The sequence below is a fragment of the Zootoca vivipara genome, chromosome 15, assembly GCF_963506605.1.
Source record: "Zootoca vivipara chromosome 15, rZooViv1.1, whole genome shotgun sequence".
NCBI lineage: Eukaryota > Metazoa > Chordata > Lepidosauria > Squamata > Lacertidae > Zootoca > Zootoca vivipara.
The window spans coordinates 29,785,325-29,812,899 of NC_083290.1; the positions used below are offsets into that span (position 1 = coordinate 29,785,325).

A 27,575-nucleotide genomic window follows, 5' to 3' on the forward strand; every position below is an offset into this window, starting at 1 on the left:
CCTTCCGCTCCCTCCCTCCGACCTCTTAAAGGCGCAAAAACGAGCGCACCGGACCTCGAGCTCGGAGACCACCGAGAGGAGCTACTACTGGAAAGGACTGAGGCAGCCCAGGGGCATCCTTCGACAGGCCGCCCGCTCGGTAAGGGTACCGTCTGAGGGTATGCGGAAAGCGTGAAAAGATGCGCAGCCAGAAAGAAAGAGGCGGCTCCTGCGTTGGGGATCAGGATGACATAGGAAAGGGAAACGTCCGCAGGTCGACAAACGTCGATCATGCCTGGGGAAGCCGGGACGTTCCTTTTGCAGCTCAAGCCTAACATTATGACAGGAAGGATGTCTAGGATTCCTTCCCAGGGAGCGAAGCCGAGTTGAGGTCTCCGGGGAGAACTCTTGAGTGCTCTGGTCGTGTCTAGGGAGGTGGGCGGACCGGGTTGGGGGTGGGTGGAACCAGGACCTTGGCTCCACCAGTAGACTTTATCTCTTTCTGATTTTTTTTATCGAGCAGGATATGGCAGGGACTTTGGGATGAGGATGGCTGTTGATATGTAGTAACCGAAAGATCTGAGTGGAAGTACCGTGGCGCTGACCATCCGCGACGGGTGGTTCTGAAATGGGGATCGCGGGCACCATTCTGTTGCGGCAACATGCGGAAACAAGAGCCTGCTGCAGAAATTTTGGACTCCAACTCCCACCACCATATAGTATGATTCTAAGGGCTGATGGGAGTTGTAGCCGAAAACATCTGGAGAGCATCATGTTGGGGGCGGCTGATCGTGTGGCACCTTAAGAGATTGGCGGGTTCTGCTACAGTCGATATTGAAGGTTCCAGAAGATATCTTGCCTGTTTTTTTGTTTTGTTTTTTTGCAAGAGGTTATCACCGTTTGGAATAGGGGTGTGGTGTCTCATGGCCCTCCAGATGTTGCTGGGGTGCCGTGCCAAATGGCCATAATCCCTGACTACTGGCTATGCTTGGCAGGGGCTGCTGGGAGTTGTACTCCAAAACATCTGGAGGGCATCGGATTGGGGTAGGCTGGTCGTGTGTCATCTTATTGCATCATCTGAAACTAGGGTGGCTAACCTGTGCCCCAGCAGTGCCACCACCAACACGTGTTGTTGGAATACAACTCCCACCATCCCTGAAATATGCTGTGCTGAGTGAGGCTGACGGGAGTCCCAACATCACGTGAAAAAACACAGGTTTCCCCTCCCGGACATAAAATTTTAGGGAAGAGCTCCCCCTCCAGCTGGCTTCCTGGGATTTCCTAAGAAGCTGCTGTCCCTTTAAATGGCCCCGCTTGGCTCTGGAGCGCCGCGCCGAGCCAATCGGCAGCCAGGTGACGTGTAGTTTAACGAAACGACCAAGGGCAGTTGTCACGTGATTATCGGGGGCCGCCATGTTTGGTGTGGGCGTCCCTTGTTGTGTTACAAGTCTGTGACCGTCGTATTTCCTCCGCCAAACTTGTCAGAGTAACCGTGACCCGATCTCTCGGCACATTACCCGGTTTTGAGGATCCGATATGCCACACCGTCGATTAGCCAGCAACGAAGATGGCGTCCGCGGCTTCACAACGCACGGAGTGCATTTTGTAATATGCTGGCACTGAGTGGGTCGCGCTAGGATTTAGCGGTGTCACGTCATATAATGTCCGGGTGGAAACTCCAGCCAAGCTTATGGGGAAGTTAAAAGGAAATCCCTCGCGCCCTTGCCAGAGAGACTCCCTTCCCGAGTCTCGACGACAGCTTGATCAAGCCGGTGTTTCGGTGGCCACGGGCAGGAACCCAGGGGAGCATCCTGCGCCTCTGGTAGGCCGGAGTCTGGCCACTTTCTCCGAGCTGGGGGGGGGGGATATTTGGGTGCCGGGGAGCAGACAGAAAACGATAGTTCCAGCTCCGGAGTGATTACCCATTGACCCTCCAGGTATTGCTGGACTCCAACTCCCACCATCCCTCACGGTTGGCCATTCAGGATGCTGGGACTGATGGGAGTAGGGAATCTGAGAGCACCTGGAAGGGCTGCTCTAAGTTTAGCGGATGCACGGTAGGGATTGGCTAGTCTACCGTCTTCCATGTGTTGTTGGAGTTATAGTCTAGCAACATCTGGAGGACCCTAAGTTATCCACCCCTAGTTTAGGAGGAGACAACTGTACCCCATCACCAGGAACAAACCAGAGAGTTCATAGAATCGTAGAAAAGTAGAGTTGGAAGGGACCCCAAGGATCATCTTGTCCTACCCCCTGCAGTGCAGGAATATGCTGCTGTCCCATATGGGACTCGAACCTGCAACCTTGGTGTTAACAACGCCACAGTCTAATCCACTGAGCTATCTAGGTCCATATCCTATTCATTGGCACATGTGTGCTGTTTCAGCAAAGTGGGTGGGGCAGTGATTTATGGGCCCCAGATTGCTTGATCCAATGCACTTTTTTGGGGTCAATGGTCATCTTATGCCCACCTGTGGTGATCCTCCCTCCATGGGCAGGATGCCCCCATTTGTGGCTAAGGTGTGCATTCACATCATCTGAGGAGAATATGAAATGCATGTAAATTTTGCATTCAGTATGAATTGTTGGTTACCAGCTATTTTTTTATTCTTAGTTATGAAGACCCATCACCATGGCTGCTGCTGAAGCAGGAACCTTTTGCCAGTGGTTGTGGCCTAAGGGTCCCTTCTCTGTTATGTTACTTCTGACAAGAGGTGTCTGCTGTGGCTGTCCTAGATAGGCTGCAACTGGAAAAAGTGCACGGACGACAGACAGACTTCCTTGGCTTATTGGCTTCGTCATTTGGGAGCACCCAGATCCAGCTCTGAGATGGGGAAGCTGCTAACCACCCCCCTGCTGATCAATTTCTTTGGCTCCCTTGTGGGCTTTGTAGCAACACTGACACTTATTCCAGCCTTCAAGGATCACTTCATTGCTGCCAAACTCTTTGGGATTGATTTGAACAAAACTTCCAAACAACCCATGTGAGTAGCTCTTGATTTTCCTGTATTCAGTTTTGATCCAGCCTACACTTGGGGGGCTGCCAAGTTAGGGGCCTGTGAGGAAGTGTGGGGCTCTGATCTGGTGCAGGCATACTGGGGCCCTGTGCGAAGACTGATAATCCTGGGCTGGATCTCATACTCCCAGAGCTGGCAGCCAGCGGTCAATAAGGGGAATTCCCTTTTTCTCATTGGGCGTTCCGGCTTTCTTTCAGCTAAGTCTCAACCCCTAACCAGCACCCCAGTAAGCAAGACAATCAAGGTCCTGGCGAGATGAGGTACCCATTACCTTGTTTGTTGTCTTTTCCCAGCCCGGAGTCCCAAGGTGTCATAAGTGGAGCAGTGTTCCTGATCATCCTCTTCTGCTTCATCCCAGTGCCCTTTCTGAGCTGCTTTGTGGAAGAGCAGTGCAAGGCATTCCCACACCATGAGGTGAGAGTGGCTGCATTGGGTGGAGCCTGGAAAGGAATGCGGGGTGTGTGTGGTGGTGTTAAGAGTTGATTCGGTTAGATGAGTGAAAGGGCCAAGACTCTTACAGCTTCTCCCTACCTTGCAGTTTGTGGCCCTCATTGGCTCCCTCCTCGCTATTTGCTGCATGATCTTCCTGGGCTTTGCGGACGATGTTCTCAATCTGCGCTGGCGCCACAAGCTGCTTCTGCCCACCATGGCGTCCTTGCCCCTGCTCATGGTCTACTTCACCAACTTTGGGAACACCACCATTGTGGTGCCTAAGCCTTTCCGGATGTTGCTGGGCATGCACTTAGACCTAGGTAAGTGCCCCAGGGCTTGCCCAAGCAGGTCTGGTCTGAGAAACATGCTGAGCATTAGAGACACTGCCAAGCCTCTCACCCTGTCTTTCCCTGTGGAGAATTATTTATTTATTCAACTTACACACTGCCCTATACCTGGAGGTCTCAGGGCATTTCACAACAAGACCACAACATATAAAATCAAACCAAAAGCAGTAACCCAATAAACTGCCCCCCCCCAAGCCACATTCTAAAAGGGTGTTGGATATCAATCAGATCAACCAAAGGCCTGGTTAAAACGGAACATTTTTGCCTGGCGCCTAAAGGTGTATAATGATGGCGCCAGGCAAACTTCCCTGGGGAGAGCATTCCATAGACGGGGAGCCACTTCAGAGAAGGCCCGTTCTTGTGTTGCCACCCTCCGGACCTCTCAAGTAGGAGGCATATGAAGGGAGGGCTTCGGAAGATTATTGAGGTTATTGCGGTCCCGATGTTGCATGGTTTGTGTCCTCACAAGGAATTTGAGTAAAAGTGGTTTTTCTCTTGCAGGAATCCTGTACTACGTGTACATGGGGATGCTGGCTGTGTTCTGCACCAATGCCATCAACATTCTTGCGGGCATTAATGGCCTGGAGGCTGGGCAGTCGCTGGTGATCGCTGCCTCAATTGTAACTTTCAATATCGTAGAGCTAAACGGTGAGGAAGATTTAAATGTCAGGGGGCTGGCACGTGGAGTTTCTTGAGTGGGATGATATGCAGTTCTTCAGGCTAGATGCAGAGCAAATGTGGGGCTGCCCCTCAGCATACATGCTGGGATTGTAGCAGCAGCTGTGGGCTTGGTGTGGACTAGCACATGTGCAGCTGGAGTGTCTGCAGTTGGTGCCAACTGGTTGACCTTCCTCCTTTTTTAATTTTTTACTCCCAGGAGACTACAGAGATGACCACGTTTTCTCTCTCTACTTCATGATGCCCTTTTTCTTTACTACATTGGGACTGCTGTACCACAACTGGTAAGAAACTGCATGGAATTGAAAAAGCCAGCCTGTTTCCAACGGAAGGGTGTGTGTTTGGGGGAGGTTGCAGGCTTCTGAGTTCACTCATAGCAAGGCAGGCTATGGTGCCTTGATACAGCTGCCATTTGGAGGGTTTGCCTGGGTTGCATAATTCCAGCCAATGTTCTTGTTGGGAATTCTAGTGTGAGAAATAAAATTTCCAGAGCAGTGCCTTCTCTGGATTGTTCTACGGGAGGATCTGGTGGCTATGAGGGCAACTGCATTAGAAGGAGCTTCAAGGTGCTATAAAACTAAATGCTTCCATTTAGAATATTTAAACAAAAACACAACTGTGCTTGTGGGTCATACATGTGAAATCTAACTAGGAGGAAGATCCCCACCCTACCAAATGCCAACAAACGCTACTGTAGGTGCAGCTTTTTGACACCACTGAAACTGGAATAAGCACTCGAGGACATATCTCTTTCCTCTCATGCTGTGCCCAGTGTTCCACAAGCTGTTTCCTCTCCCTACATCATTCACCACTCCATATTTACCAACAACAATAACACCACCAACACACACACACACACACACACACACACACAGTCAAATCGTGGCTCCCAAATGCCAAAAACCCAGAAGTAAATGCTCCAGCTTTTGAAGATTTTTCAGAAGCCAGACGTCCAACACGACTTCCGCTTGAGTGCAGAAAGCTCTTGCAGCCAATCAGAAGCCGTGCCTCCGTTGTCGAACATTTCAGAGGCCAAACGGGCTTCCGGAAAAGATTATGTTCAACACGCGAGGTTTGACTGTAATATGTTTTCAGTTCATAAAGTCCATAAAATCCATTGTGAGCTGGGGGAGGGGGCAGGGGAGAGAGAGAAACTAATTTAACCCAGCAAGCTCTTCCCTCTCTCACACACAAACAAAACTCATTGCAATTAACTGAATGCAACCAACCATGCTCTGGGCTCTCCAACCTCATGCACCGCCAACAAAAACAAACACATTATTTACATTTGACATAATAATGGGTAGCACGTGAGTGGCAGGAGTGACCCCCTGCTGGGTCTTCTTCTGCAATGCATTGCCTGTGTTCTGATTGACCGTCTCTCCTCTGGATGAGTGCAGGTATCCATCCCGTGTGTTTGTGGGCGACACCTTCTGCTATTTCGCCGGCATGACCTTTGCTGTGGTGGGGATCCTCGGGCATTTCAGCAAAACCATGCTGCTCTTCTTTATCCCACAAGTGCTCAACTTCCTCTATTCATTGCCACAGCTGTTCCACATCATTCCTTGTCCACGCCATCGGCTGCCCAGGTAACAACAACAACGACAAAAACCCTCCGCTGTTAGATGCCGCCTTGGTTTGTGTGCAACTAGAGCGCCACAAATGTAGTCCTTGGCTTCTAACCAAGGGATGTTGAGAACTGTAGTCCGATAAAGGGGTTAGGGAATCACTATCAAAGGCTGGAAAGCAGTTGTAAACTCCGGTTTCCAAGAATATTTTGTTGAGGCCTGGATAGTGTAAATATGCCCGTCAAAGCTGTCTGTTTTCATAGGGAATGGATTGGTGAGAGTCTCCTAGGTTGGGTACTTTCATCCATTCCTGGCAGAACTTCATCCTGCATTATTTCTCCCATTGTGTCCCTTTCCATTGCTGATGGGAGCCTATCTTTTTGCAGATTCAATCCAGACACAGGAAATCTAGAGATGAGCTATTCCAGATTCAAGCCCAAGAACCTCTCTCCCTTGGGAGCAAATATCCTCAAGGTAAGGACAGAATAATATCACCTTCCATACACTTTGATAGCTCGGCTGAAATAAAAGGCTTTGAGAACTAGTTAGAGGGGAAAGGGGTTGAGTAATAGAGAAAATTGCAATGGAGGTGGGAGCACCCAGGTTTACTTTGGGCTAATGAAATACGATTGGGTGGAACACTTGCTGCTTCTCTAGCTTAATCCTAGAGCAGCACCTGGTAACTAAGGTTCTCTCCCCAGATATCTGAGAAACTCCATCTAGTGGATGTGCATCAAGGAGTGGACAAAGATGGAGAATTCACAGAATGCAACAACATGACACTCATTAACTTTGTGATAAAGCTTATAGGACCAACCCCTGAGCGAACCCTGACCCTTCTGCTGTTGCTGATGCAGGTAAGAGGCACTGGGAGAAAGAGCAGGCCAGTGTGGAAAGTTTCGAATAATGCTGTACCTCTGTGTCTCCTTTCTGCAGAAGTGGGTTGGTAATCCAACTCCCTTCTCCGAGTTAAAATTTAGTAGGCATTAAATCACATCAACTGCCGCATGATTTTTAATCAAGCATTGATGGTGGGGGGAAAGAAAGAGCAGAGAAATTTGCCCTTCCTCTAACCTGCCATATTCATTTTCATGGTGTTGAATGAAATTATTAATACGGTCGCAGGCCAGCATCAACACGCACAATATCACAGATCATAAAACACATCAAAAATACAAAGGACAGTATGAGTATAACAAGGATTTAAATATAAAAATTAAAATTAATTATTAGCGTACCCCCTGTAGTTAACATTTACGGGTTTGATCATTATGGGATACCACTTGCTTCCTGCAATTGATTGCAGACACACAGAATTTGGCTAGCGGTACATTTAATGTAGTCTTGGGATTCTTGTCCTCTAGCAGTAGTTTTAAACTATGGTGTTCGGATTCTTTCATGGACTTTTGCAAAACAGGTGTAATAAAAGTCAAACGTATATCCTCATAAAAACGACAACGTAATAGTAATAGTACGTAATAGTACTATGTACATGTACGTAATAGTACATGTGAAGCAGTTTCATGGTGTTGACAACTATGTGGGCAATATCCCATCTTCTCGGATTACACAATGTCCTTTGCCTCTGTTTTACAGGTTGTGGGGAGCATCATCGCCTTTTCTGTCCGGTACCAGCTCGTGCGGCTGTTCTATGACGTCTGAGCTGCCCTTGCCCCGTTGGTGCTTGCTCATGGACTGCCTCGCAGATCTCTCCCCCATGGCCCACAGCTGCACTTGCCCCAGGGCAGTCAGCCTTCCTTCTCAAGAGGCAGAAAGGCTTCTGGGGGCACTTTGGGGATGCACTGATGTCTTGTGGGCTTTGGTATCCATTTGGAGAGCATCCATTGCTGCTGCTGCTACTCCTGTTGTAGGAACTGCACTTTGTTTGTATGTCAGCGGTCTCTCTCTCTCTCCATGCTGTATACTGACAGGGGAGGAGATGCCATAATTTGGGGTGGCAGGAGGGTTGGCTTTTGAATATCTTTCTGCAGTGGAGCATCGTGCTGCTACCCTGAAGCGCAAACAGGCAAAAAAGTGCATGTAAGCAGAACTCAGCTCTCCCTATTGCAATGCTCCCCACTTCCCCTGCATCTTTTGTCCTTCAAGCCTCCTGCTATGAGAGAGAGAGAGAGAGAGAGAGAGAGAGAGAGAGAGAGATAGCTCTAGGAGTGAGTGTGTTTGTCACTCCCCAACAGAAGGAAGCAACTTTCCCCTTCAGGCTACCTGTAACTACTTGAGCAAGGCTTCACTGTCAAAATCTTGATAGAATCAAAGCAGCAAACAGCTCTGATGGGGGTGTGGGCTTTGCAAATGCAGTTTCCCTCCTAGTTGTTTGTGCTGTATTTGTTCTGAAGGACTTTATTGTTATGGTCTCCTGGCTAAAACAGTGCCAAAACAGTGACCCTGAAGCTCCTCCGACCAAAGTGGGAAGGAATTCTGATTGGACCTGGTGGGATTGACTTCAATTCAAACCTGCATACGATCCTGTTGACAGTCTATTCAGGGCTGCTCTTCCAAACCGTTCCTATACTACTGTCCAACTCTCTCTCGCAAACCCAAATGAAGATGATTTGGTACAGTATAGTGCTTTTTGGTTTCATTGTCTTGTGCTTAAACAGAGCTGGCCTGAGTGTTGAAATGGAGGAGGAGGATTGGATTAGCTGGAAGTGACATCTTGTGGATAGAGGAAAGAGGGAGGAGGGAATGAAAAATAATACATCACCAAAGTGACATCCTACCTTTTAGTCATGAGGGAAGGACAAACGACTGAAGGAAGAGGCGCACAACGAAGTTTTCAAGCTTTCTTAGCCAACTATCCCTCTAGAACAGGCACGTCCAACTCCCAAGAGACTGTGATCTGCTCCCAGTATAAACATTCTGGAAGTGATCTACCCATGGGGGGAGCAAAGGTTTTTGACCTTTGGGGGGGGGGCAAAGTCAAAGTTGTTGACCTTTGGGGGGGGGCTAAAGTTGATAAGCTTTTAAAATTTCAGGTAGGTAGCCATGTTGGTCTGACACAGTCGAAATAAATTGTCCAGTAGCATCTTAGAGACCAACTAAGTATGTTCTGGGTATAAGCTTTCGTGTGCATGCACACTTCTTCAGATACCACTTTTTAAAGAAATAGCAAAGCATGTAGAGCTCACCTACAACAACAATGCAGCTGTGACAAGTACTTTCGCTTTCTAACTCATCGACATAATATCTATTTCACACAATGGAGGAAAAGAGCAGCGGCGGGGACTTCCACTCCATTGCTAATCACTACCGCCGATCAAAACAGATCCCGCGAGCGACCAGGGTTAGACATCCCTGCTCTAGAACATCTACCATGAAGTGCACCCTGGCTACTTCCCCTTCTAGCAGAGCCAGGGCAACCCCCTTCTACAAGCTGCCGGGGCCTCTGTTACTCCCCCTACCCTTCCATTGCTTTCTTTTAATCCACACTATTCTCCAATACTTTGGCCACCTCATGAGAAGAGAAGACTCCCTGGAAAAGACCCTGATGTTGGGAAAGATTGAGGGCACTAGGAGAAGGGGACGACAGAGGATGAGATGGTTGGACAGTGTTCTCGAAGCTACGAACATGAGTTTGACCAAACTGCGGGAGGCAGTGGAAGACAGGAGTGCCTGGCGTGCTATGGTCCATGGGGTCACGAAGAGTCGGACACGACTAAACAACAACAACAATTCTCCAATATCCATTTGCAGCAGCAGGGCCAATGGCATGGGCGTAGGAAGGATTTTTGTGGGGGGGGGGAACTCACATGATTGGTCATTTAGTTAAGTATTTCTATTATTTTACTTGATCTGGAGGGGGCAACTGTCCCCCCTTGGCTATGCCCATGGCCAATGGTGAGGGAGGATCGCAAGTCATACTGCCATACAGTACTTCCCACTGTTTTTGAGATGAAGTTTGAAACTTGATACTGTTGCCCCACAAATGTGAGATCTTGCTAGAGCTAGAGAGTTATATCTTTCTCTGATAGCTCTTCACATGGAGAGTGAGATGCACTTTTTCTACCAGGTTTTGGGCTGATTATCTACTTGTTCTTGTTCCTACAACTATGGGTGATTGCTTTTAAAAATAGCATTTACTTTGGGGGTTAACATTTTAGAAAAGTGGTAGATGACACAAATGCACATTAATATGTACATGATGTGTGTTGGTAGACCCTGATTTTCTACCTGCTGCAGACATAGGAAGCAGCAGTAAAGGAGGGGTGGCAGCGGCTAGGTACCTTTCATGAGCATAGCCAGGGAGGTGCAGAGACAGCTGCCCCCGCCCAAATCAAGCAAATAAATCTAAATACTGTACTGAACTAACTGACCAGATAATTTGGTTCTTCCCCTCGCTCCCCAACATAAAGCCTGCCACCCCTAAAATAAATCCTGACTCTGCTCATGCTGCCTTTCCTGTTTAAGGTGGCGCTAAAATCGAACGCCGAATACCTGCCCCCACACATTTAAATTTGGCGCGCGTCTTTCCTAGTGGCTCCGCAAACCAACCAATGGGCGATCAGATTACGACCCGTGCGTTCGTCTGACGCAGCCGAGGGCCAATGGGAATGCTAAAAGGCTGCGTCCAATGCGAAGAAAGAGCGGAGGCTATAAATGGGTAGGAAAGCGCGGGCTTTCCTTCCTCATTCATCCTTCCGTGGGCCATTCACATTTGGCGCCAGATCTAGCAAAGAAGCATGTCGGGCCGCGGGAAAACCGGAGGCGGCAAGGTTCGGGCCAAGGCGAAGTCGCGCTCGTCGCGGGCCGGGTTGCAATTCCCGGTGGGGCGCGTGCATCGGTTGCTGCGGCGCGGCCACTACGCGGAGCGGGTCGGGGCTGGGGCGCCCGTCTACCTCGCCGCGGTGCTGGAGTACCTGACTGCCGAGATCCTGGAGCTGGCGGGCAACGCGGCGCGGGACAACCGCAAGACGCGCATCGTGCCTCGCCACGTGCAGCTGGCCGTGCGCAACGACGAGGAGCTCAGCCGCCTCCTGGGCCGCGTCACCATCGCGCAGGGCGGTGTCCTGCCCAACATCCCCGCCGCCCTTCTGCCCCGCAAGGCCGGCACTGGAGGAGCGGCGAGCGGAGCGGCGCCGAGGAAGAAGGCCACCCAGGCCTCCCAAGAATACTAGGCGAGCGAGCAGCAGCAGCCTCTGGACGGGACTCCGGTAGCAGCCGGCGAGGGATGGACACGAGGACGGGTCACGCAACCCCTGTTTTCCTTGGGGTTTGGTTTGGGACAAGGGTCAGGCGCCGGGACTGAGCGCATTGGTTGCCTGGCCCACAAACGGATTGCTGAACTGGGTGGAGATCCCGTTGAAATTACGTTGCAGGGATCTCGGTATTGACTTTTGTTCTATTAAAGAAATTTGTGCAGTTTAAACTGGGGTTTCTTAAGTTTATATTGGGGGGGGGCAAGCTGGTTAGAAAATAAGCGGAAGGTGAGCGCTGCAAGGTTTCGCACTTGCACTGGAAATGAGATCAAGAGCTACCTTCAGTGCACCAGTCTCAGTAGGATGTATGATAACTCTTTATCATGAAGTTTTACATTCTTGCACTTTGTCTGGGGGCCCAGGTTCAAACTCTGGGGAAGGCTGGGATTGCCCCTTGCCTGAAGCCATCTGCAGGGCCTTTGCCCGTCATTGTAAACAGTACTGTACTGAGCTGCAGGAACAGTGGCCTGGCTGAGTGTAAGGAGCTTCCTGTGTCCTCTTGGTTGTTACCAAAAAGCTGAGGGTGTGGCAGAGACATGGTTCATAGAAAAAGCATAGAGAGGAGTATCCACTGATGTGGATTGATTCATGGTAGCCCAAAGCAGCATGGCTAACAGACAAGAGAAAGGTCATTGTTGGCTAGGCATAAAAAACAGGTGGGTTTCCCCCCCCCTCCTGCCCCCACCCACCAATTAGACCATGCTGACGGGGGCTGACATTTGTTTGGTGAAAACAGCCAAAGGGTTCCTTCCTAAGTTAATGAACTTTTCTGCCATTGGGCAAAAGGGTATTAGATTAATGGAGGTGACTTATAGCTTATAGCTTCCTGCATCTTGCTTCAGGGCTGTTGCTTTCATGTCCTGCTTATTGTATGGGTGCCTGGAAGCAGCTAGTTAGCCACTGTTGGAAAGAGGATTGAGTTCTGAAGATCTTATGAGATTTACAAAGTTTGCTCCTTCCTGCTAAAGCCCTTTGGTGATTATTTTGCAATATTTATGTGAAAACAGGTCTGTTTTACAAACTAAAGAATTCTGGAAATTATGGTTAAGAGTGCTGGTATTGCAGCTCCCAGGGTTCTTTGAGGGAAAGCCATGTGCAATCATAGAATTCGAAGAGACCACAAGGGCCATCCAGTCCAACCCCCTGCCAAGCAGGAAACACGATCAAAGCATTCTGACAGATGGCTGTCAAGCCTCTGCTCAAAGACCTCCAAAGGAGGAGACTCCACCACACTCCTTGGTAGCAAATTCCACTGCCGAACAGCTCTTACTCTTTAAAGGAGCTGGTATGCATACACAAATAAGCGGCAGTAGATTCAGCTATAGCTAAACAAATAAGAATTCCACTGCTTTCAGTTTAAACTTCTTTAATCCATTTGGCAATAATTAAAAAAAATATACACTTCATTCTATGCAACTGTACCATGTTACATTACTCCTGACAGCAATCAATGAAGGCACCAACTTCTTTTAAATGGTTCTCTTTCTCAAAATTCAAGCTGTGTGTTAAAGGGAGTGATCCCGGCCAGCATGAACCTTCCATTGGAGACTACAGCATGAGCCAGTCCTTAGTAGCACAGGCGAACTGTGGCGTAGCTACCATAATAAATTAAGATTCCCTTCACCGAGAGGGCAGTGGTTGATTTGCAAGAGACTTCATTGCTTCCATGAAGGACAAAGGCAAGAGCAGCTTGACATCCAAGGCAGGCCACCATCAGGCATCGTTGAGCTGTCGGGCCACGTTGAGGATGTGCTTTGCCCCTCTGCTCAGGAGGAGCTCAGCCACCTGAATGCCTAACTTCTCTGCAGCCACTTGAGCAGACTGAGGGAAATTCTTTGCAGTGATGCCAACGTGCTGGATGTCATCGTTGGGGCCATCTTCGTTCTGAAAAGCAAAAGAAAGGTGCAAAATCCCTTAGCCAGCAATAGGACGTTTTAGGGTTAGAGGCAGTGATTCAAGATTCACATTTATTGAAGGAGAGTGAGCCTCCTTAAAATTGTAACATTGATTTTGTTTCCTGCAGTAAAATTAGAAGGGGGGGGGGAACAACCCATATGAACAAGATGCTAGGATTGTACAGCTGGTCTTTTAATGGAGGAGGCTGAACAAGTGCGACTCCACTATTGGCCAAAACAGCTATGAGCTTGTTAGCACATTGCAATAAGCCACAGTTTATTGTGAATGAGCAGCATGCTACTGCATACTTTGCAATAGTTCCTGCTTTACTCCTGTGAAGCAAACCAGGAAGTTGCACTTAAGCTTAAACCCAGGATTAGGGTCTGTTGCTGCCTTACATACAGTGGTTTGTTTGGGAGCAACAGCCCACAGTCTCTGCTTTGAATATACTGTAATATGAAGCAGAGCTTAGATCAGGCGTGGGGAACCTTTGGCCCTCCAGATGTTACTCAGCTGCAATTTCCATTAGTCCAAACAAGCAGGACCCATTGCCAGGAATGAAGGGAACTAATTCAGCAACAGCCAAAAGCTCCCCACACTTTGCTTAGATGTAGTTTTATTGGTTTTTCTATCTCATGTCACAGGAGGAGCCAAGTCAAAAGAACAGTAAGGGCCTGGTTTTCCCCTATGTGGAAGCCTAGAAAATGTGCTGTTTTGAAATACTGTACAGGAATGGGTACCTCGTGTGGAAAATAATTCATGCTTGCTTGCATGGTCTCACGTAGGCTCTCAGATCCATCAAGGCTGTAGACCGCTCCAGTCAAATACAACTAGGGAAAATAAAGAGAAAATGTCAACAGCCACCGCACACAGCTCTCTCCTTGGAGAAGGTGCAGGAAAGCCAAGGGATGACACAGGCAATATGTGACATGTCTTCTACATGAGTCTGGGATTCTGCATTAAGTCACCTTTTAAAAAAGGAAGGGTCCCAGAAGGACAGGAAGGAATTATCAGGCTGGAAGCAGCAACTTGAACTTTTATGGGAACTACCAAAGAGGGAAAATCAATGTCTGAAGTGGAGGAGAGAACATCTGTGACCCTCCTAATGTTGCTGGACTCCCAACTCAGCATTTTTAAAGTGGTTTATAAATGCTTTTAAATTATAACACTCAGCCACAGCCAATGGGGATTGGAATCAAACATCTGGAGAACCACAGATTCCGCACCCCTGGTCAGCAAACACCTAGTCTGTTGATAACCATTTGGACCCAATCTTCCAAGTAATTTACATACATTATCTTCTGGTGACCCTTACAACAACCCTATAGAGTGGGTTGGTGTTGTTATCCTTGTATTGCAGGTGGAAGGCCAAGAATGTGAGTTAGCTGGTTCGAGGGTTCTTTGCTCCATCTCAGTCAGGGAACACCTCCCTTCATACCAAGCAGGGCTGTTGCATCCAGCACAGGTCTCTCCCTCCACCAACTGCTTTCAATGCTGGGAGCGGCGGCCCACAAATCATTGCTAAGAGAGACCCACCCTGGCTGCTGGCTGGGAAAAAAACGAGGCCTACAGTATTCTGAATTGTCTTACCTGGAAGTCCTTCAGCACAGTGTTCACAGCCACAGGGACACTGCAGCCGCCTTCCTGGAATGGAAAATGTCGGGGAGGTGAATGACACAGCTGTTGTTGCTGCTGCCAAGCCTCCCTCTTCATTTCACTTTTAATTTGCATACCACTTTTCTATATTACTAAACTAGGTGGTTCGCAGCAACAAAATACACAGCAAAGAACACACCTTATATTAACCTGATCCAATTAAAAAAGCCGTAACACAGCATAACTTTAAAATGAACAACATATCAAATAAAGTAATAATCTATTTGACTACAATGTTACACAATAAAATAAAACATCAATAATGACTAAACAAATTCACTCTTAACGATGGCAATAAATAATTACTAAACTACTATCAATAATAACTGCAAGTCACAATGCATACAGTGAAGGGGGAAAGTATTTGATCCCCTGCTAAATTTGCCCGACCAGTCCATAATTTTAATGGTAGGTTTATTGTAGCTGTGAGAGACAGAATGACAGGGAAAACCCCAGAACAAAAGTCAGTGAGATTGATGTGCATTGTAATGAGTGAAATAAGTATTTGATCCCTTTGCAAAAGATGACTTATACTTGGTGGCAAAAACCCTTGTCGGCAATTACAGAGGTCAGATGTTTCTTGTAAGTGGCCACTAGGTTTGCACACATCTCCGGAGGTATTTTGTCCCACTCCTCTTTGCAGATCCTCTCCAAGTCAGTAAGATTTCGAGGCTGATGTGTACCCTGTTTCTCCAAAAATAAGACGTAGCCATAAAATAAGACGTAGCAGGATTTTTAAGCATTCAAAGAATATAAGCCATACCCCGAAAATAAGACATTGATAGGCAAAGCAGCAATGCCGGCCGCGGCAGGAGGAGGAGGAGGGAAAAAGTAATACATCCCCTGAAAATAAGCCACAGTGTGTGTTTTTTGAGGAGAAATAAATATAAGACGGTGTCTTATTTTTGGAGAAACACGGTAGCTATTCGAACCTTCAGCTTCCTCCACAGATTTCTGGGGTTTTTCCTGTTGTTATGCTGTCTCACAGCTACAATAAACCTACCATTAAAATTATGGACTGGTCATTTCTTTGTCAGAGGGCAAATGGGCAAGTTTAGCAGGGGATCAAATACTCCCCCCCCTCACTTTTTTCCCCATGGGAAAGGATCAAACTGAGAGACAAACACAACTCTTAGAACTATTTTTTTAATAAAAAAAATCCCTGAACTCCTCCCTGGGAAGGAAGCACCCCACTGCCCTGAGCCCCACATGAGCAGGTGGCTGCTGTAGCCTCCGATCAAGCACTTCCTGAAACCTACCAAGTGCTTCATGAAGGCCCTCTCTGCAATGCAGCGCAGCACCGTCTCACTGTCGTGCAGGACGGACACCATATCGAGGATCTCCTGGTCTCTGGCTCTCACCTCCACTGCTAAGGCTCCCTGGAGAAAGGAAGAGGAACAGGGAAAGAGGCCCTTCTCAGCTTCTAGAACAGCCTAGTGACTACACAGCTCCCACAGCGTTCAAAGCCCCTGCTTTGCAATGACCAGGGTCAGCAGTCAGAGAACAACAGGAGCAGAGTCTCTCTACTCTAAAGCAGCCATGAACTTGAGATGGAGACATACGACCACCAAAGCATCCAATATCCCTCCCCCCACAAGCCCCTGCTAAAAACTGCTTTGGACAAAAAAAGAGAGCGAGCCATACCGACCCATAAGAAAAATTACTAAATCCATATTATGCCAATGCCTTTATTAGCTCAACCAAAATGTCACAATATGGTGCAAGCTTTTAAGTGTCTGGGGTTTTTTTAACCAGTGGTTTTCAACCAGTGTGCCGTGGCACCCTGGGGTACCTTGAATGATCAGGGGTGCCGCAGGCAACATAATTACTCTGTCCTTTCTTTCCCTTCCTCCTCTGATGCCCTCTTGTGGCTCTGCCTCCCAAAGGTTTGCACAACTGCTTATTGCAGCAGCCCTGGCTATAAGCTCTCCAGTGAATGTTGCCTCTGGGAGGCACCTCTCTTAGTGGGGGGCAGCTCAGAAACCAGGGACAGCAGCAGCTCCTGCCCAGAGGACTCCCAAGAAGAGGGGAGATGAGAGGAGACTGAGAGAACACTCCACAAGGGAGGGTGTTTGAATAAAGTTGAGAGGCTGCCAGCTCTGCAGGCAAGGGGTGACATAGCTGGGCTCCTGAGCGCCACAGGAGCTGCAAAAAGAATGTACTTGGATAAGGGAGCCATGGACTCAAAAAGGTTGAAAACCTCTAATCCAGCCCAATGAATAGTTCTGGGGGACTCAAAAGCTGGCACGATATTTTCTGACATTCTGGTTGGCCTTAGAAAGGAATTGCCCTGCAATGGGTTTTGGCATTTTTGCTGTTGGAATTTCCGAGAGACAAAAGAACATGTCTTCAAGGATTGCCACGATGTATACATTTCACCCATGTTTGGACAAGGGGCAAGCAAGGCGTGCAATGAAAGAGAGCTTAGTGGCATTTTGAGTGATTTTTAAATTTGAGAAAACAGTTCGGGGGACACCCACTTTTACAGTTTACAGTTTGTGTACTTTACAGTTCATGGACAGGATTAATGGGAGATGTAGGCCAAGAAACTCTAGAGGGCTACAGGTTAGCCATCCTTGCACAAATGGGTTCCCCCCTCCCAGGGCAAGGGGCGCAGCCTCGGAGCACCAAGGCAATTTAACCTTCCAGCTCTGGGATTCACACCAGTTGAGAGTTTGCTCTCTAGAGAGAATTCATTGGAAGGTGTGCATAGCCTGACTTTGGGATGCTCATTTGAGGGCGAGGAGCAGGAGAATGAGCGAAAGGCACCCTCAAGAAGCAGTGTTGGAGAGGCTCAGCTATTCGCACACACAGGAGGGCCAGAATGGAGAGCACATCACATACCTGCCCAACTGCGTACAAGCAGTCTGCGGGGCTCAGGACCTGGAGGGAAGCAGAACGAGGGTTGGTGATGCTCAGAACAAAAGTAGAGCGAAATATTTTATTTATTTTGAATTTGAATACAGCCCTATACATCTCAGGGCGTTTCACAAATTCATTCAGTTTATGTATCCCGAAGGAATGCAGACATCAGTGAGCATCTTAAGAACTGAGGACACAAGGAGGAGAAGCTCCCTGGGCACAGAGGGGCGGGGGGGAGGGAAACAACCTTCATCCCAATCTCTTCTGCCCCACTTACTTGACCAATGCGGCTGTCCCAGCCCATGCGCCTGAGGCCAGCCGCTGCCAGGACGATGGCGCTGAAATCCTCCTTCTCATCCAGCTTCTTCAAGCGAGTGTTCAAATTTCCCCTCTACAATAAGGATTAAGGGAAAACCACAGAGCTCCCTGGTTGGATGGCCCATGGCCTGCACTTCCAGAGCTGGCCACCAGGGAGGGTGTTCTGACACCACAGTCCCTCTCTGCAGGGAAGGGAGAGGGCTTAAGACCAGGGGTAGGCAACCTAACACCCGGGGGCCGGATGCGGCCCAATCCCCTTCTCAATCCAGCCCGCGGATGGTCCAGGAATCAGCGTGTTTTTTACATGAGTAGAATGTGTGCTTTTATTTAAAATGCATCTCTGGGTTATTTGTGGGGCCTGCCTGGTGTTTTTACATGGGTACAATGTGTGCTTTTATTTAAAATGCACCTCTGGGTTATTTGTGGGGCATAGGAATTCGTTCATTTACTTTTTTTCAAAATATAGTCCGGCCCACCACATGGTCTGAGGGACGGTGGCCCACGGCTGGAAAAGGTTGCTGACCCTTGCTCAAGACCTTAGCTCCTCTGCCAGGCCTCCGGGCTGCATCTCAGCACAATGGCTGGCTAGGCCCTGGATTCAAAGCCAAGCCAAGGATGTGTGGCCTTGAAAAAGTTCTCATATTGCAGACCATTTTTTCCCACCTGGCCAACAAAGGATTGAGACCTGCTTGAATATAACAGAAGCTGCATATTCAAAAGAATGGCCACATTCCCCACTAGGAAATTCACCCCCCCCCCCAAGGTGTCATTTTTACACATCATGGCAAGAGAAGCTGATTTGAGTGCAGAGGTCAAGCATGGCGAGGTGGGGGGGGGGTTACGGAGAGGGGGCATTGATGTTTGGTTTTTCAAGGGCCAGTCTAAGTCAAGGGGTCATTTTCAAAGGATACAATATCTCTGAATTCCAGGTGAGGGAACTTCCTCTTCAGCTGAGCTGCCCGGCGAAGTGAGCTGGTCCCGATCACGCTGCCAGAGAGCCAAAAGGAAAACGGCGTCAAAGAAGTGTCTGGACTGGTCAGCCTCACCCATCTGAGCAGAGTTAGGAACAGTCCCCTGGAAACCTCTGCACGGGACCATGTGCTGTGACTTCCTGGCAGCAAAGTGTCAACTCTGGGCAAGAGCGGCTGGCCAAGACCTCAGGCAGGCAGGGACCTCTCTCAGCACTGCTACCCAAGAGGGGTTGAAGCTGGGGCAAAATGCTAATTTCAGCCCTTCCTGCACACCAGATGGAACCCAAGGAAGGAAGAAGTGAAACTCACCTCTTCTCAGGGAGGTTGTGGAGGCTCTTGCCTGCATGCTTAGGGTGGAAGACGACCGCATCATACGGACTCTCTCTCCTGCAAGGGACAGACGGGGTTGCCTTTTAGGGAGCAGGTCAACTGGGTTGCAGCAGCAGCAGCAGCTGCCTCCAAGTTTCTTGCAAAGAGACAGCTAGAGGCTCCATGAGTTGGACTTTTGTCTGTTCACAGCAAAGGCTACCACTTGGCCTAAGGCAGTGGCCAGTTTAGATGGGTTAAAGAAGTTGTTACCCATCTGATGCTCTGGAAGTAGGTGGTTTGGTGGGCATGCCCACTTCCGCAGGGACCAACAGCTGACATGGAAAAGGGAAGGCGGATGCCTGGCCAGGGCAAACTTTGATGGACCAAGAGCCGGAGCGCTGAGCACCAGTCAGGCAGAAAGAAGCAGAGAGGCCCAAACTCACTTGCAAATGGCACCGATGGTGAAGCCGGGTGGGAGGGATGTGGGCAGGTCCTTCAGGGAGTGAACCACCAAGTCAACCCTGGAAAGGAAGAAATGAGCTGGCCATGGGTGTGCCAAACGTATGGGCCCAGGATGGGCAGAGAGAGCAATTATGAAGCATAAGACCTCAGAGCAGATCCCTGCTTGGCTATGAAGCTTTGCTGGGTGGGCCTGGGCATGTCAGTCTCAATGTGGCCTACTGCTCAGGATTGCTGTGACACAGTTCTAAACACCAGGCCCTGATGTTTCATGAAAGAGCAGGAAAAATACCCATTATTTTACAGGAGGCATCAGAGCGCTCTCTCTCTCCAGTTATGCGCCATGACTGGGCTCCCCTTTCCCACAATTGCTGGACTCCCAACCTGCAACGCTGGCTTAGAGGCAACGCTTTTGCTCAAGAGAAGACTTCCTGGCTCTGGAAGAATCCATTGCCTACCAGGACGTGGACACCTGCTCAGAGCAAAAGCACCAGCGCCAAGGGCACCACCAGGTATTGCCCACCAAGGAGAGCTTTCTCCTGCACCTCCCAGCCAAACAGAACTTACTCATTTCTTTCCAGTGCATTTTCCAGTTCCTTCGTAAATAGGCTTTTCTCGCCAATCTAAATGGGAAAAGAGCATGTTACAACCTGGGCTGCTTTTTCTATCCACTGCTGGTTGCGTCATGAGCCCAGGGAGCATACGGCTGCTTACCTTGGACAGAGCTGTGTCCAGGATCTTGTCACCTGTGGTTGACATGGCAACTATTGAGAGAGGGAGGAAGGAAAAAAGGAAGAGGGAAGATCAGGAAGGATGACAAGCACCAGTAGGACACGAGACACAACAAGGGGGAAGCAATGTGTGGACTTCCTAGCTGCCCACTGCTTTAGTAGGGTAGGACACAAACTGGCGCCAGGCAAAAACACCCCTCTTATCCCAGGCCTTTGGCTACTTAAATAATCTATGGCCTTTTAAACCTTGTGGGCGTGGGATATTGTTTTTGTTTGCTACTATGTAACGTGTGGCATAACTGATCATGTGTTGAGAGTAGGACCTGGGAGACCAGGGTTCGAATCCCCACTCAGCCATGAAGCTCACTGGGTGACTTTGGGCCTGTCACCATCTCTTAGCCTAATCTACCTCACAGGGTTGTTGAGAGGATGGAATGGGGAGGAGAACCATGTACACCACCTTGAGCTCATCGGAAGGGGGGAAATGCATATAAATGTATTAAATAAATAAACAAATGTTATGTATTTTGGGGTTTTATATGGCAAGCCACCCTGTGAGTCTTGAAGGAATGGTCGTATAGAAATTAATAATGATGATGATAATAATGATGGTGTTTAATAATAATAATAATAATAATAATAATAATAATAATACAAAGCTAGGTGCCAAACAAGCCCATCTTCTCCATGCACCAGGTCAGAAAAGCTCGGCACTCTGTCTGTACAGTTCTTTAGCCCACGTGAGGCTGCTGTCACCCAGCACCTGGATGGAACTTCTGGGCTGGCTTGTTTTCTCCCCATCCACTACTGTGGCCCATTCCAGGCTTCCTGCCTCACACACTCACCAATCTCAAAGCAGAGGTGAGGGTGGCGCTCCTGCAGCATCTGAACCACGCTGTCCGTCTGGATCCGGGCGAGCTGCAATTTGAGAGAGGAGGAGGGCAAAGTCAAATCAGTGTGCCCTACCTATGACCCAAGAGGTGCAGACGGCAAGTATCCTCAACACACCTGCTGCCAGAGGAAGACATGTGCACAGAATCTTGCTCCGATATCCTGCTCCCGCAAGAGCCCACAAGGCGTGAGACTTCCATTCCCACTTCCTATGCACTTTCACACTCATTGGCTTTGGATCCGGTCCATGTCTGTGATCTGCTCCCGCCCACTCCCCCCCGGCTTCGGGAGCCACAGAAAAAAAGCTGGGCATGAAGAGAGCCAACCTGGCTTGAGCCAGTCAGAGAATGAAAAGGCACTTCAGAGCCCACAAAGGAAGCAGAGGCAGCAGCGCAGCTGATGTGTGCTCAGCAAACCTCCCAGAACGAAGCTCTGCAGAAATACCATTCATTGAAGCCAAGTGTTGCAGGATTCCAGACAGGCAAAAGGAAGGGCTTCTTCACACAGAGCATAATTAAATTGCAGGGTTTGCTCTTACAAGACATAGAGATGGTCATGAATTTCAGGGGCTATAAAAGGGCAGACAAATTCGTGGATGATAAGACTATCAATGGAATATTGGCTACAATAGGACCCTCGTACCTACGGGACTGCCTCTCCTGGTATGCCCTGCAGAGGACCTTGAAGTCCATAAATAGCAACACTCTAGAGGTCCCGGCCCTAAGGAAGTCAGATTAGCCTCACCCAGGGCCAGGGCCTTTTCAACACTGGCTCCGGTCTGGTGGAACGCTCTGTCTCATGAGACCAGGGCCCTGCGGCATCTGATTTCTTTTCGCAGCGCCTGTAAGACGGAGTTGTTCTGCCTGGCCTTTGGCTTGGAATCAGCCTGATCCCTCCCTTTCCTTTTCCTTCTGTGATGGAACCCCTATTTGGGGACTTCCCTGGCTTTTTTCTGGCCCACATAGGACCAGTCTGGATAGTTGGCCTTGGTGAAGTTTTGACGTTTTCTCCCCCCAAACAGTTTTGATTCTGGGCTTCCACTGAAATGAGGCTGCATTTTAAGTTGTTAGCCGCCCTGAGCCTGGTATTAGCCGGGGAGGGCGGGGTATAAATAACATTTACTACTACTACTACTACTACTACTACTACAATGGCTGTGTTCTGCATCCAGCGTTGGAGGTTGTGTGCCTTTGAGTATCAGTTGCTGAGAATTGCAATAGTGAAAATATTGCTGCTTGACTCAGGTCCTTCTTGTGGGCTTCCAAGAGGCATGTGGTTGGCCATTGTGAGAACCAGATGCTGGACTAGACAGGTCTTGGATGTGACCCAGCTGCAGCACAATTCTTATGTTCTGAGAGAAGGAGTGGAGACCCACTTCTGGCCCCCAGGACAGGGCTCCTAGGGAAAAGAAGATCTTTCACACCCCAAGGTGCCGCCCCATCCTAGGCCCCTGTTCTGAACAGGCTTTCTGGGGGTTTATTCCTGAGCTGCCACCAGCCTCAACAACAGGAGGCAGATGGGCGATTAGCTCTCCACTGCAAGGGTGGAGCATTATCTTTCTTTACAAGACTGCCCCTCCCAGTCTTGGCTCTTGGGCGTATTTCTTTGCTCCTGCTGGGGCGGCACATGGGGAAATCTTTGAATCCTCCTGGCAAATAAAGGTCAGGGGAATTGATGGTTGCTCAACACCACCAAAGCAATTCAGCTGGAGTGGAGAAGTACGGATTAATTGCCAGGCGGATAAAAATGAGAACTTTTAAGATTGTTCATCAATGAGCATCAGCGAAGTAGCACAGCTGACAAACAATACATTACAAATGAAACCCTGTGGCTGCTAGCAAATTACAGCAATAGTAGCAAAGGGGGAGAAAGTCTTGAGGAGCAGCACTGAGTGAAATATAATTCAGAAATATGCACATTTGGGAATACAACTCCTGTGATACTTAGCCCAATATGAATTTGGAATTAGCTGTTACTGAAGGAGAGGGCAAGGATAGTTCCCAGAATATGTGAGTTCCTGCACAGCAGCCATTAAGAGCTACGGCAGCAGTGGGGGGACTCTAAGTCTAAGCCCTGCTTGATACAGAAAATCCAGCAGCATCTCTAAGAAAGGACTCTCCAACCTCTGCCTAAAGACCCCCAGTGAGACAATACAGGAAGCTGCCTTATCCCAGGACAAACCATTGCTCCCTCTAGCTCAGTACAGTCAGCACTGGCTAGCAGCCATTCTTCCAGGGTTTCAGGCAGGGAGTCTTCTTTCACAGTCCTACCTGGAAATGCCGGGAACTGAACCACAGGTGCTCCACCACTAGCTTTGTCCCTTCCCAAGAGAGAGCCCAGCATGGTTTCAGTGTCAGAACTGCTCTCGCCTTTAAGAAGCCTCTCCAAATGCTCATCTGAGCTCTTCCCTCCTGGAACATAAGCCCCTAGGATCTAGTCCTGTCCTCTGGGACAATAGAGGGTAGTTCTTCATCCTTTTCGTAAGGCATTTTTTATATATTGCTATTATCCACCCCTATAACCCAGGCCTTCAAGAATACACTTCGTTCTAGGGCTTGCTCTCTTCAGCACCAGCCGCCTTTCCCTGCCCTCCTCTGTTCCAACCTGGTTACTAGGAAAGGAACAGAAAATGCCCTGTTGTCCCAAAGCAAATCCATTCACCAGTCAATGCACAGTCCTGTTTGTATGAACGCTTTGCAAGAAGCAGGCACAGGAAAAGCAGAGAGAGAAAAGCAGCAGGCAAGCAAGAGAATGGTAATGACAAGAACCTCACCTGGCTTTTCCTTGTTCCCACGCGGATAGTCTCTTTCTTCAAGCCATTCTTCTCCTGTGAAGAAATGTCTCCAATTACTCCAAAGAGGGAGGGTTATTGTGGTGGCATTTTCACAATCTCCCCGCAAAACCCTACATCAAGAGGAAGCTTGCACCAGCCAAGCCTTTCCTCGCAAAGGGGCTGCCAAGCAGGGTGGTACAGTTGAGCCATGGAAGTGGACACAGAAGGCATCCCAGGAAGCCCCACACTGGAACTTACCTGGGTAGACACCTTCTGCAATGTTCGCTACATTAAGAGGAACAGCCCTAAAGGATAGCTGAGCAATGTGCAATTAGACACCCATCCTTTTTACCTGCCTCCCTTGTGTCAGATCTACAATTCTACACTTCTATGGGCAGGGACCCACCTTTCCCTTTGGTTGTGCTGTAAAGCACCATAACATTGTTGGCACAACCACAAAAACAACTATTACTAATGCCATTTTTATTGCCTGACCTGACCAGCCCTAGCCCAGCAACCCTTGACAGGCTTCAGGGCAAAGAACACATGTGTCAAAGACCTGAAAGAAGCGGAGGTTATTCAATAGCACAACTGGCCCCAAGGGGCAGAGTCATCTAGAAATATTCCTTGGTAGGGTCTGTCTCTCGCGGTAAAGTTTCATCCCTAAATATGTCATAACACACACAGCTGAAAAGAGAGATTGTGTTTGCATGTGTTTGGGTAAGAGAGGCAGGGAGAGAAGTATGAAGTCCTGGCCAATAACCCAGGGTCAGAAAACCTTCAGATCTGTCAAAATGGCTGTTAAGATTTGGAAATATTTCCCCAGACTTGCAAAGAGGCCTGGAGAGACATACACCTCTTACCTGACTGTCCTGCAACACCACCTTTGCCATCTCAATAGAGGTTTGCAACCCAGGACCCAGTGAAGAGGAGGAAGAAAAAGATGTATTTGCTAGAGGCAAGAGGAAGACCTGCTGCCTTGCTCTGTCAGCGTCTAATCAAAGGAGTCTCTCCTTGCAAACTAGCCCCAACCTGGCAGCAGAGATAAGGCAGAGAAGGGGAAAGGGCGTTCAAGGGGGGTGGGGAGAAGGAAGGAACTGAGCCTGGAGGGAACTGCAGCTGCAGGGGCTGCTTGCGAGGAACTGTCCGGGTTTTGCACAGAAAGAAATTGTTCTGGGAAAGACAGGCAGCAGAAGACAATCTCCCAGAGCAAAGCCATTGACAAAGGGGCCATTTGCACAAGTGAACAAGGGACATTTCAACCACTTGCTGTATTTGCAATATAGGGCAGGGGGAGGGTGGTGGCGCAGAAGGGGAGATACACTCAAACTGCATGGCAAACAACTATAATCTCTGTGGATCAGAATGCAGGAAGCTATCATCCTGATAACCTCCTTGCTTCCACCCATGGTGGCCAAGGCTATCTGTTCTGCAGCAAGGAAGTGCGCAAGCTGGGCTGATATTTACTTTCTGGGACATCTCCCAAGAGAATGTGGCTCTTAGGGTAGTGGGCGTGGAAAGGAGTATATAAAGACAAGAAATGGGATGCTGGGAAATAGGGCAAAACGCAGGAACGGGGCACAGGTGGGCAGTAGAGCTGAAAATGGGGAATAGATGTCAATCGTTCATAGGAGAGATTGGTAGTCACAAGGTACTGAAGCCCCATATGTGACTTCTGGAAGTCAACCCCAAATCATCAGTTCCCTTCAGTCTTCATCAAACATAGCCATCAGCACTACCGTAGACGCTTAGCTTTAGGGAAGAAAAAGAGATACCATGAGGGTGCTGAAAGCAGCAGTTTCTGTGTTTGTAGAGCAATTATGCAGCCAAGGGGAACAGAAAGAGGTGCTTTGTGTGAAGAGAGAAGAGACCAAGGGCACAGAATTTGTTTGAATCTGAGACTGAAAACACAGAAACAGGCAAGCTGTGTAGGTGTCCACCATACACAGTATCACCCAAAAGGCTCAGGCCCAACAGCCCAAAATCCAGGCAAAATCTCAGGTGTGGAAGCTAATATAACAGTCTCCCCATGGGAAGGCTATGGGATGTATCCCCAGTGGCACTTTGAAAGGGTAAGTGAAAGTGTGAGTGTGCACGCAAAAACTAGAAAAACAGCTTGATGAAGCACCCTATAGCAGAGGGATGCAAGAGGGCACCTGAAAGAAGCAAACCCACGCTTCTCTTCACCGCCACCACACTCTGGCTCACCTTGGCTGCCAGTAGAAACTGCCTGGAGGTATCTGTACAGTGTACTACCTAACAGGGCAGAGGTGCACCCTACAAAGCCACCCTTTGGATTAGGCAAGAGTGCCTTGCCACACAGAGGCAGAGCTCAAGTTGCACAAGGTTGTGCAAGAAACAAGAGGCATCTGATTTTGACAGGAGCACATTCTAGAAATGCAACCTGCCTCCCTTGACCGGCAAAGGGCAAAATAGCCCTGGGAGAAACACCAGCCCAATGTTTCTCTGTGGCTATAAAGCGGATTACAGGACGGGATACCAACATGAAACACGGCTACCTACCTGTAACTAAAATTGTGTGTGCGTGTGCACGCACGCACACACATATAAATCGAGTTTAATAAAAATCAAACTAGCACCACCATTTAACAACTATATTCCCCCTTTCTAAGAAAAGTAGCACTGGGGGACACACAGGTGTAGAAAAAGAGAGATAGCACCCACGTAAGTCGGGTTGGGGGGGGGAAGGTAGCAGAGAGGCAGCCATGGTCGGAGGCAACCCCCGTCCCCAGGCCCACCAGCGGGGGCCGAACTCATTTGCATCTCATTAAAGACCCCCGGGACGCGCGTGAGGTCACCACCATGCACAGAGGTCACATCGCGACGTCCTCCGCCATTGGCTGAGCCCCTGGAAGCCCCGCCCCTTCGGCCCCTATCTTCCTCCCCTCCCCAAAGCGAGCGAAGTGCCGGTCAAGTCAGCGGCGGAGAGGCTCACCGAGGCGGGCGGCGAGCTGGTCATGCCGCTGGTGGCGCCGAGCAGCGAAGGAGGCCGGCAGGCAGGCGGGGCGAGGGCTGGAGGGGGTTCCGCTCTGGGTCAACTAGGCGCTGCCGGCTCCATCGCCACTCCGCGGAGTCACGCATGCGCCTCCCCGTCCCGAACGTCACTTCCGACTTCCTGCCCCGCCCACACGCGGCTTTCTATGAATGGGAGGTGGCCCCCGACGCCCCTTATACCGTAATTCCCATTGACGCGGTGCACGCCCTTTTCGGAATCGCGAAGCCGGGGGCGCCGCTGTGTCGCCTTGCGCTCCGGTCCTTGCAGTGAGGCGCTGTGGATGCTGCACGTGGCTCCGGCCGCATATTTTACGGGCAGAGGAGTGTCTCCTGCCTAAGTGCGCCCGTTAGGCGTTTGAAAGGGGCTGGTCTAGATAGCATTATGCGAACTATCTGCAAATCACCTTCAAAAGTGTCACGATTTTTTCTAAAATTGGAGAAACCGGCTTGAAAGACCTGC

The 27,575-nt window shown here is 49.2% G+C and overlaps 3 protein-coding genes across 5 annotated transcripts; 2 read left to right on the forward strand and 1 right to left on the reverse strand.

Moving 5' to 3' along the window:
• Positions 1-9: 9 nt before the first annotated feature.
• Positions 10-8,602, forward strand: DPAGT1 (dolichyl-phosphate N-acetylglucosaminephosphotransferase 1). 2 transcript variants are annotated; one of them, XM_035138925.2, is made up of 10 exons: positions 10-139; positions 2,594-2,963; positions 3,290-3,410; positions 3,535-3,748; positions 4,277-4,423; positions 4,653-4,737; positions 5,854-6,042; positions 6,408-6,495; positions 6,723-6,878; positions 7,618-8,602. In XM_035138925.2, exons 2-10 carry the CDS (start codon positions 2,809-2,811, stop codon positions 7,681-7,683), a joined length of 1,221 nt encoding a protein of 406 aa, XP_034994816.1. In that variant the 5' UTR covers positions 10-139; positions 2,594-2,808; the 3' UTR covers positions 7,684-8,602. The 2 variants fall into 2 exon arrangements, with proteins under 2 accessions (XP_034994816.1, XP_034994813.2); XM_035138922.2 differs by lacking the exon at positions 10-139 and adding an exon at positions 1,341-1,801.
• A 389-nt stretch (positions 8,603-8,991) lies between these two features.
• LOC118096773 (histone H2A.J) lies at positions 8,992-11,404 on the forward strand. The gene has a single exon (XM_035138928.2). The coding sequence runs from the start codon at positions 10,719-10,721 to the stop codon at positions 11,151-11,153; it is 435 nt and encodes a 144-aa protein (XP_034994819.1). The 5' UTR covers positions 8,992-10,718; the 3' UTR covers positions 11,154-11,404.
• A 1,179-nt stretch (positions 11,405-12,583) lies between these two features.
• Positions 12,584-27,205, reverse strand: HMBS (hydroxymethylbilane synthase). Of its 2 annotated transcripts, none has more exons than XM_035138927.2 (14): positions 27,057-27,205; positions 24,101-24,154; positions 21,282-21,354; positions 20,420-20,469; positions 20,273-20,328; positions 19,690-19,767; positions 19,247-19,324; positions 18,878-18,953; positions 17,926-18,039; positions 17,631-17,669; positions 16,046-16,165; positions 14,721-14,774; positions 13,871-13,960; positions 12,584-13,118 (listed from the first exon to the last, which is right to left on the reverse strand). In XM_035138927.2, exons 1-14 carry the CDS (start codon positions 27,078-27,080, stop codon positions 12,948-12,950), a joined length of 1,077 nt encoding a protein of 358 aa, XP_034994818.1. In that variant the 5' UTR covers positions 27,081-27,205; the 3' UTR covers positions 12,584-12,947. The 2 variants fall into 2 exon arrangements, with proteins under 2 accessions (XP_034994818.1, XP_034994817.1); XM_035138926.2 differs by lacking the exon at positions 27,057-27,205 and adding an exon at positions 24,964-26,952.
• Between the last annotated feature and the right edge of the window lie 370 nt (positions 27,206-27,575).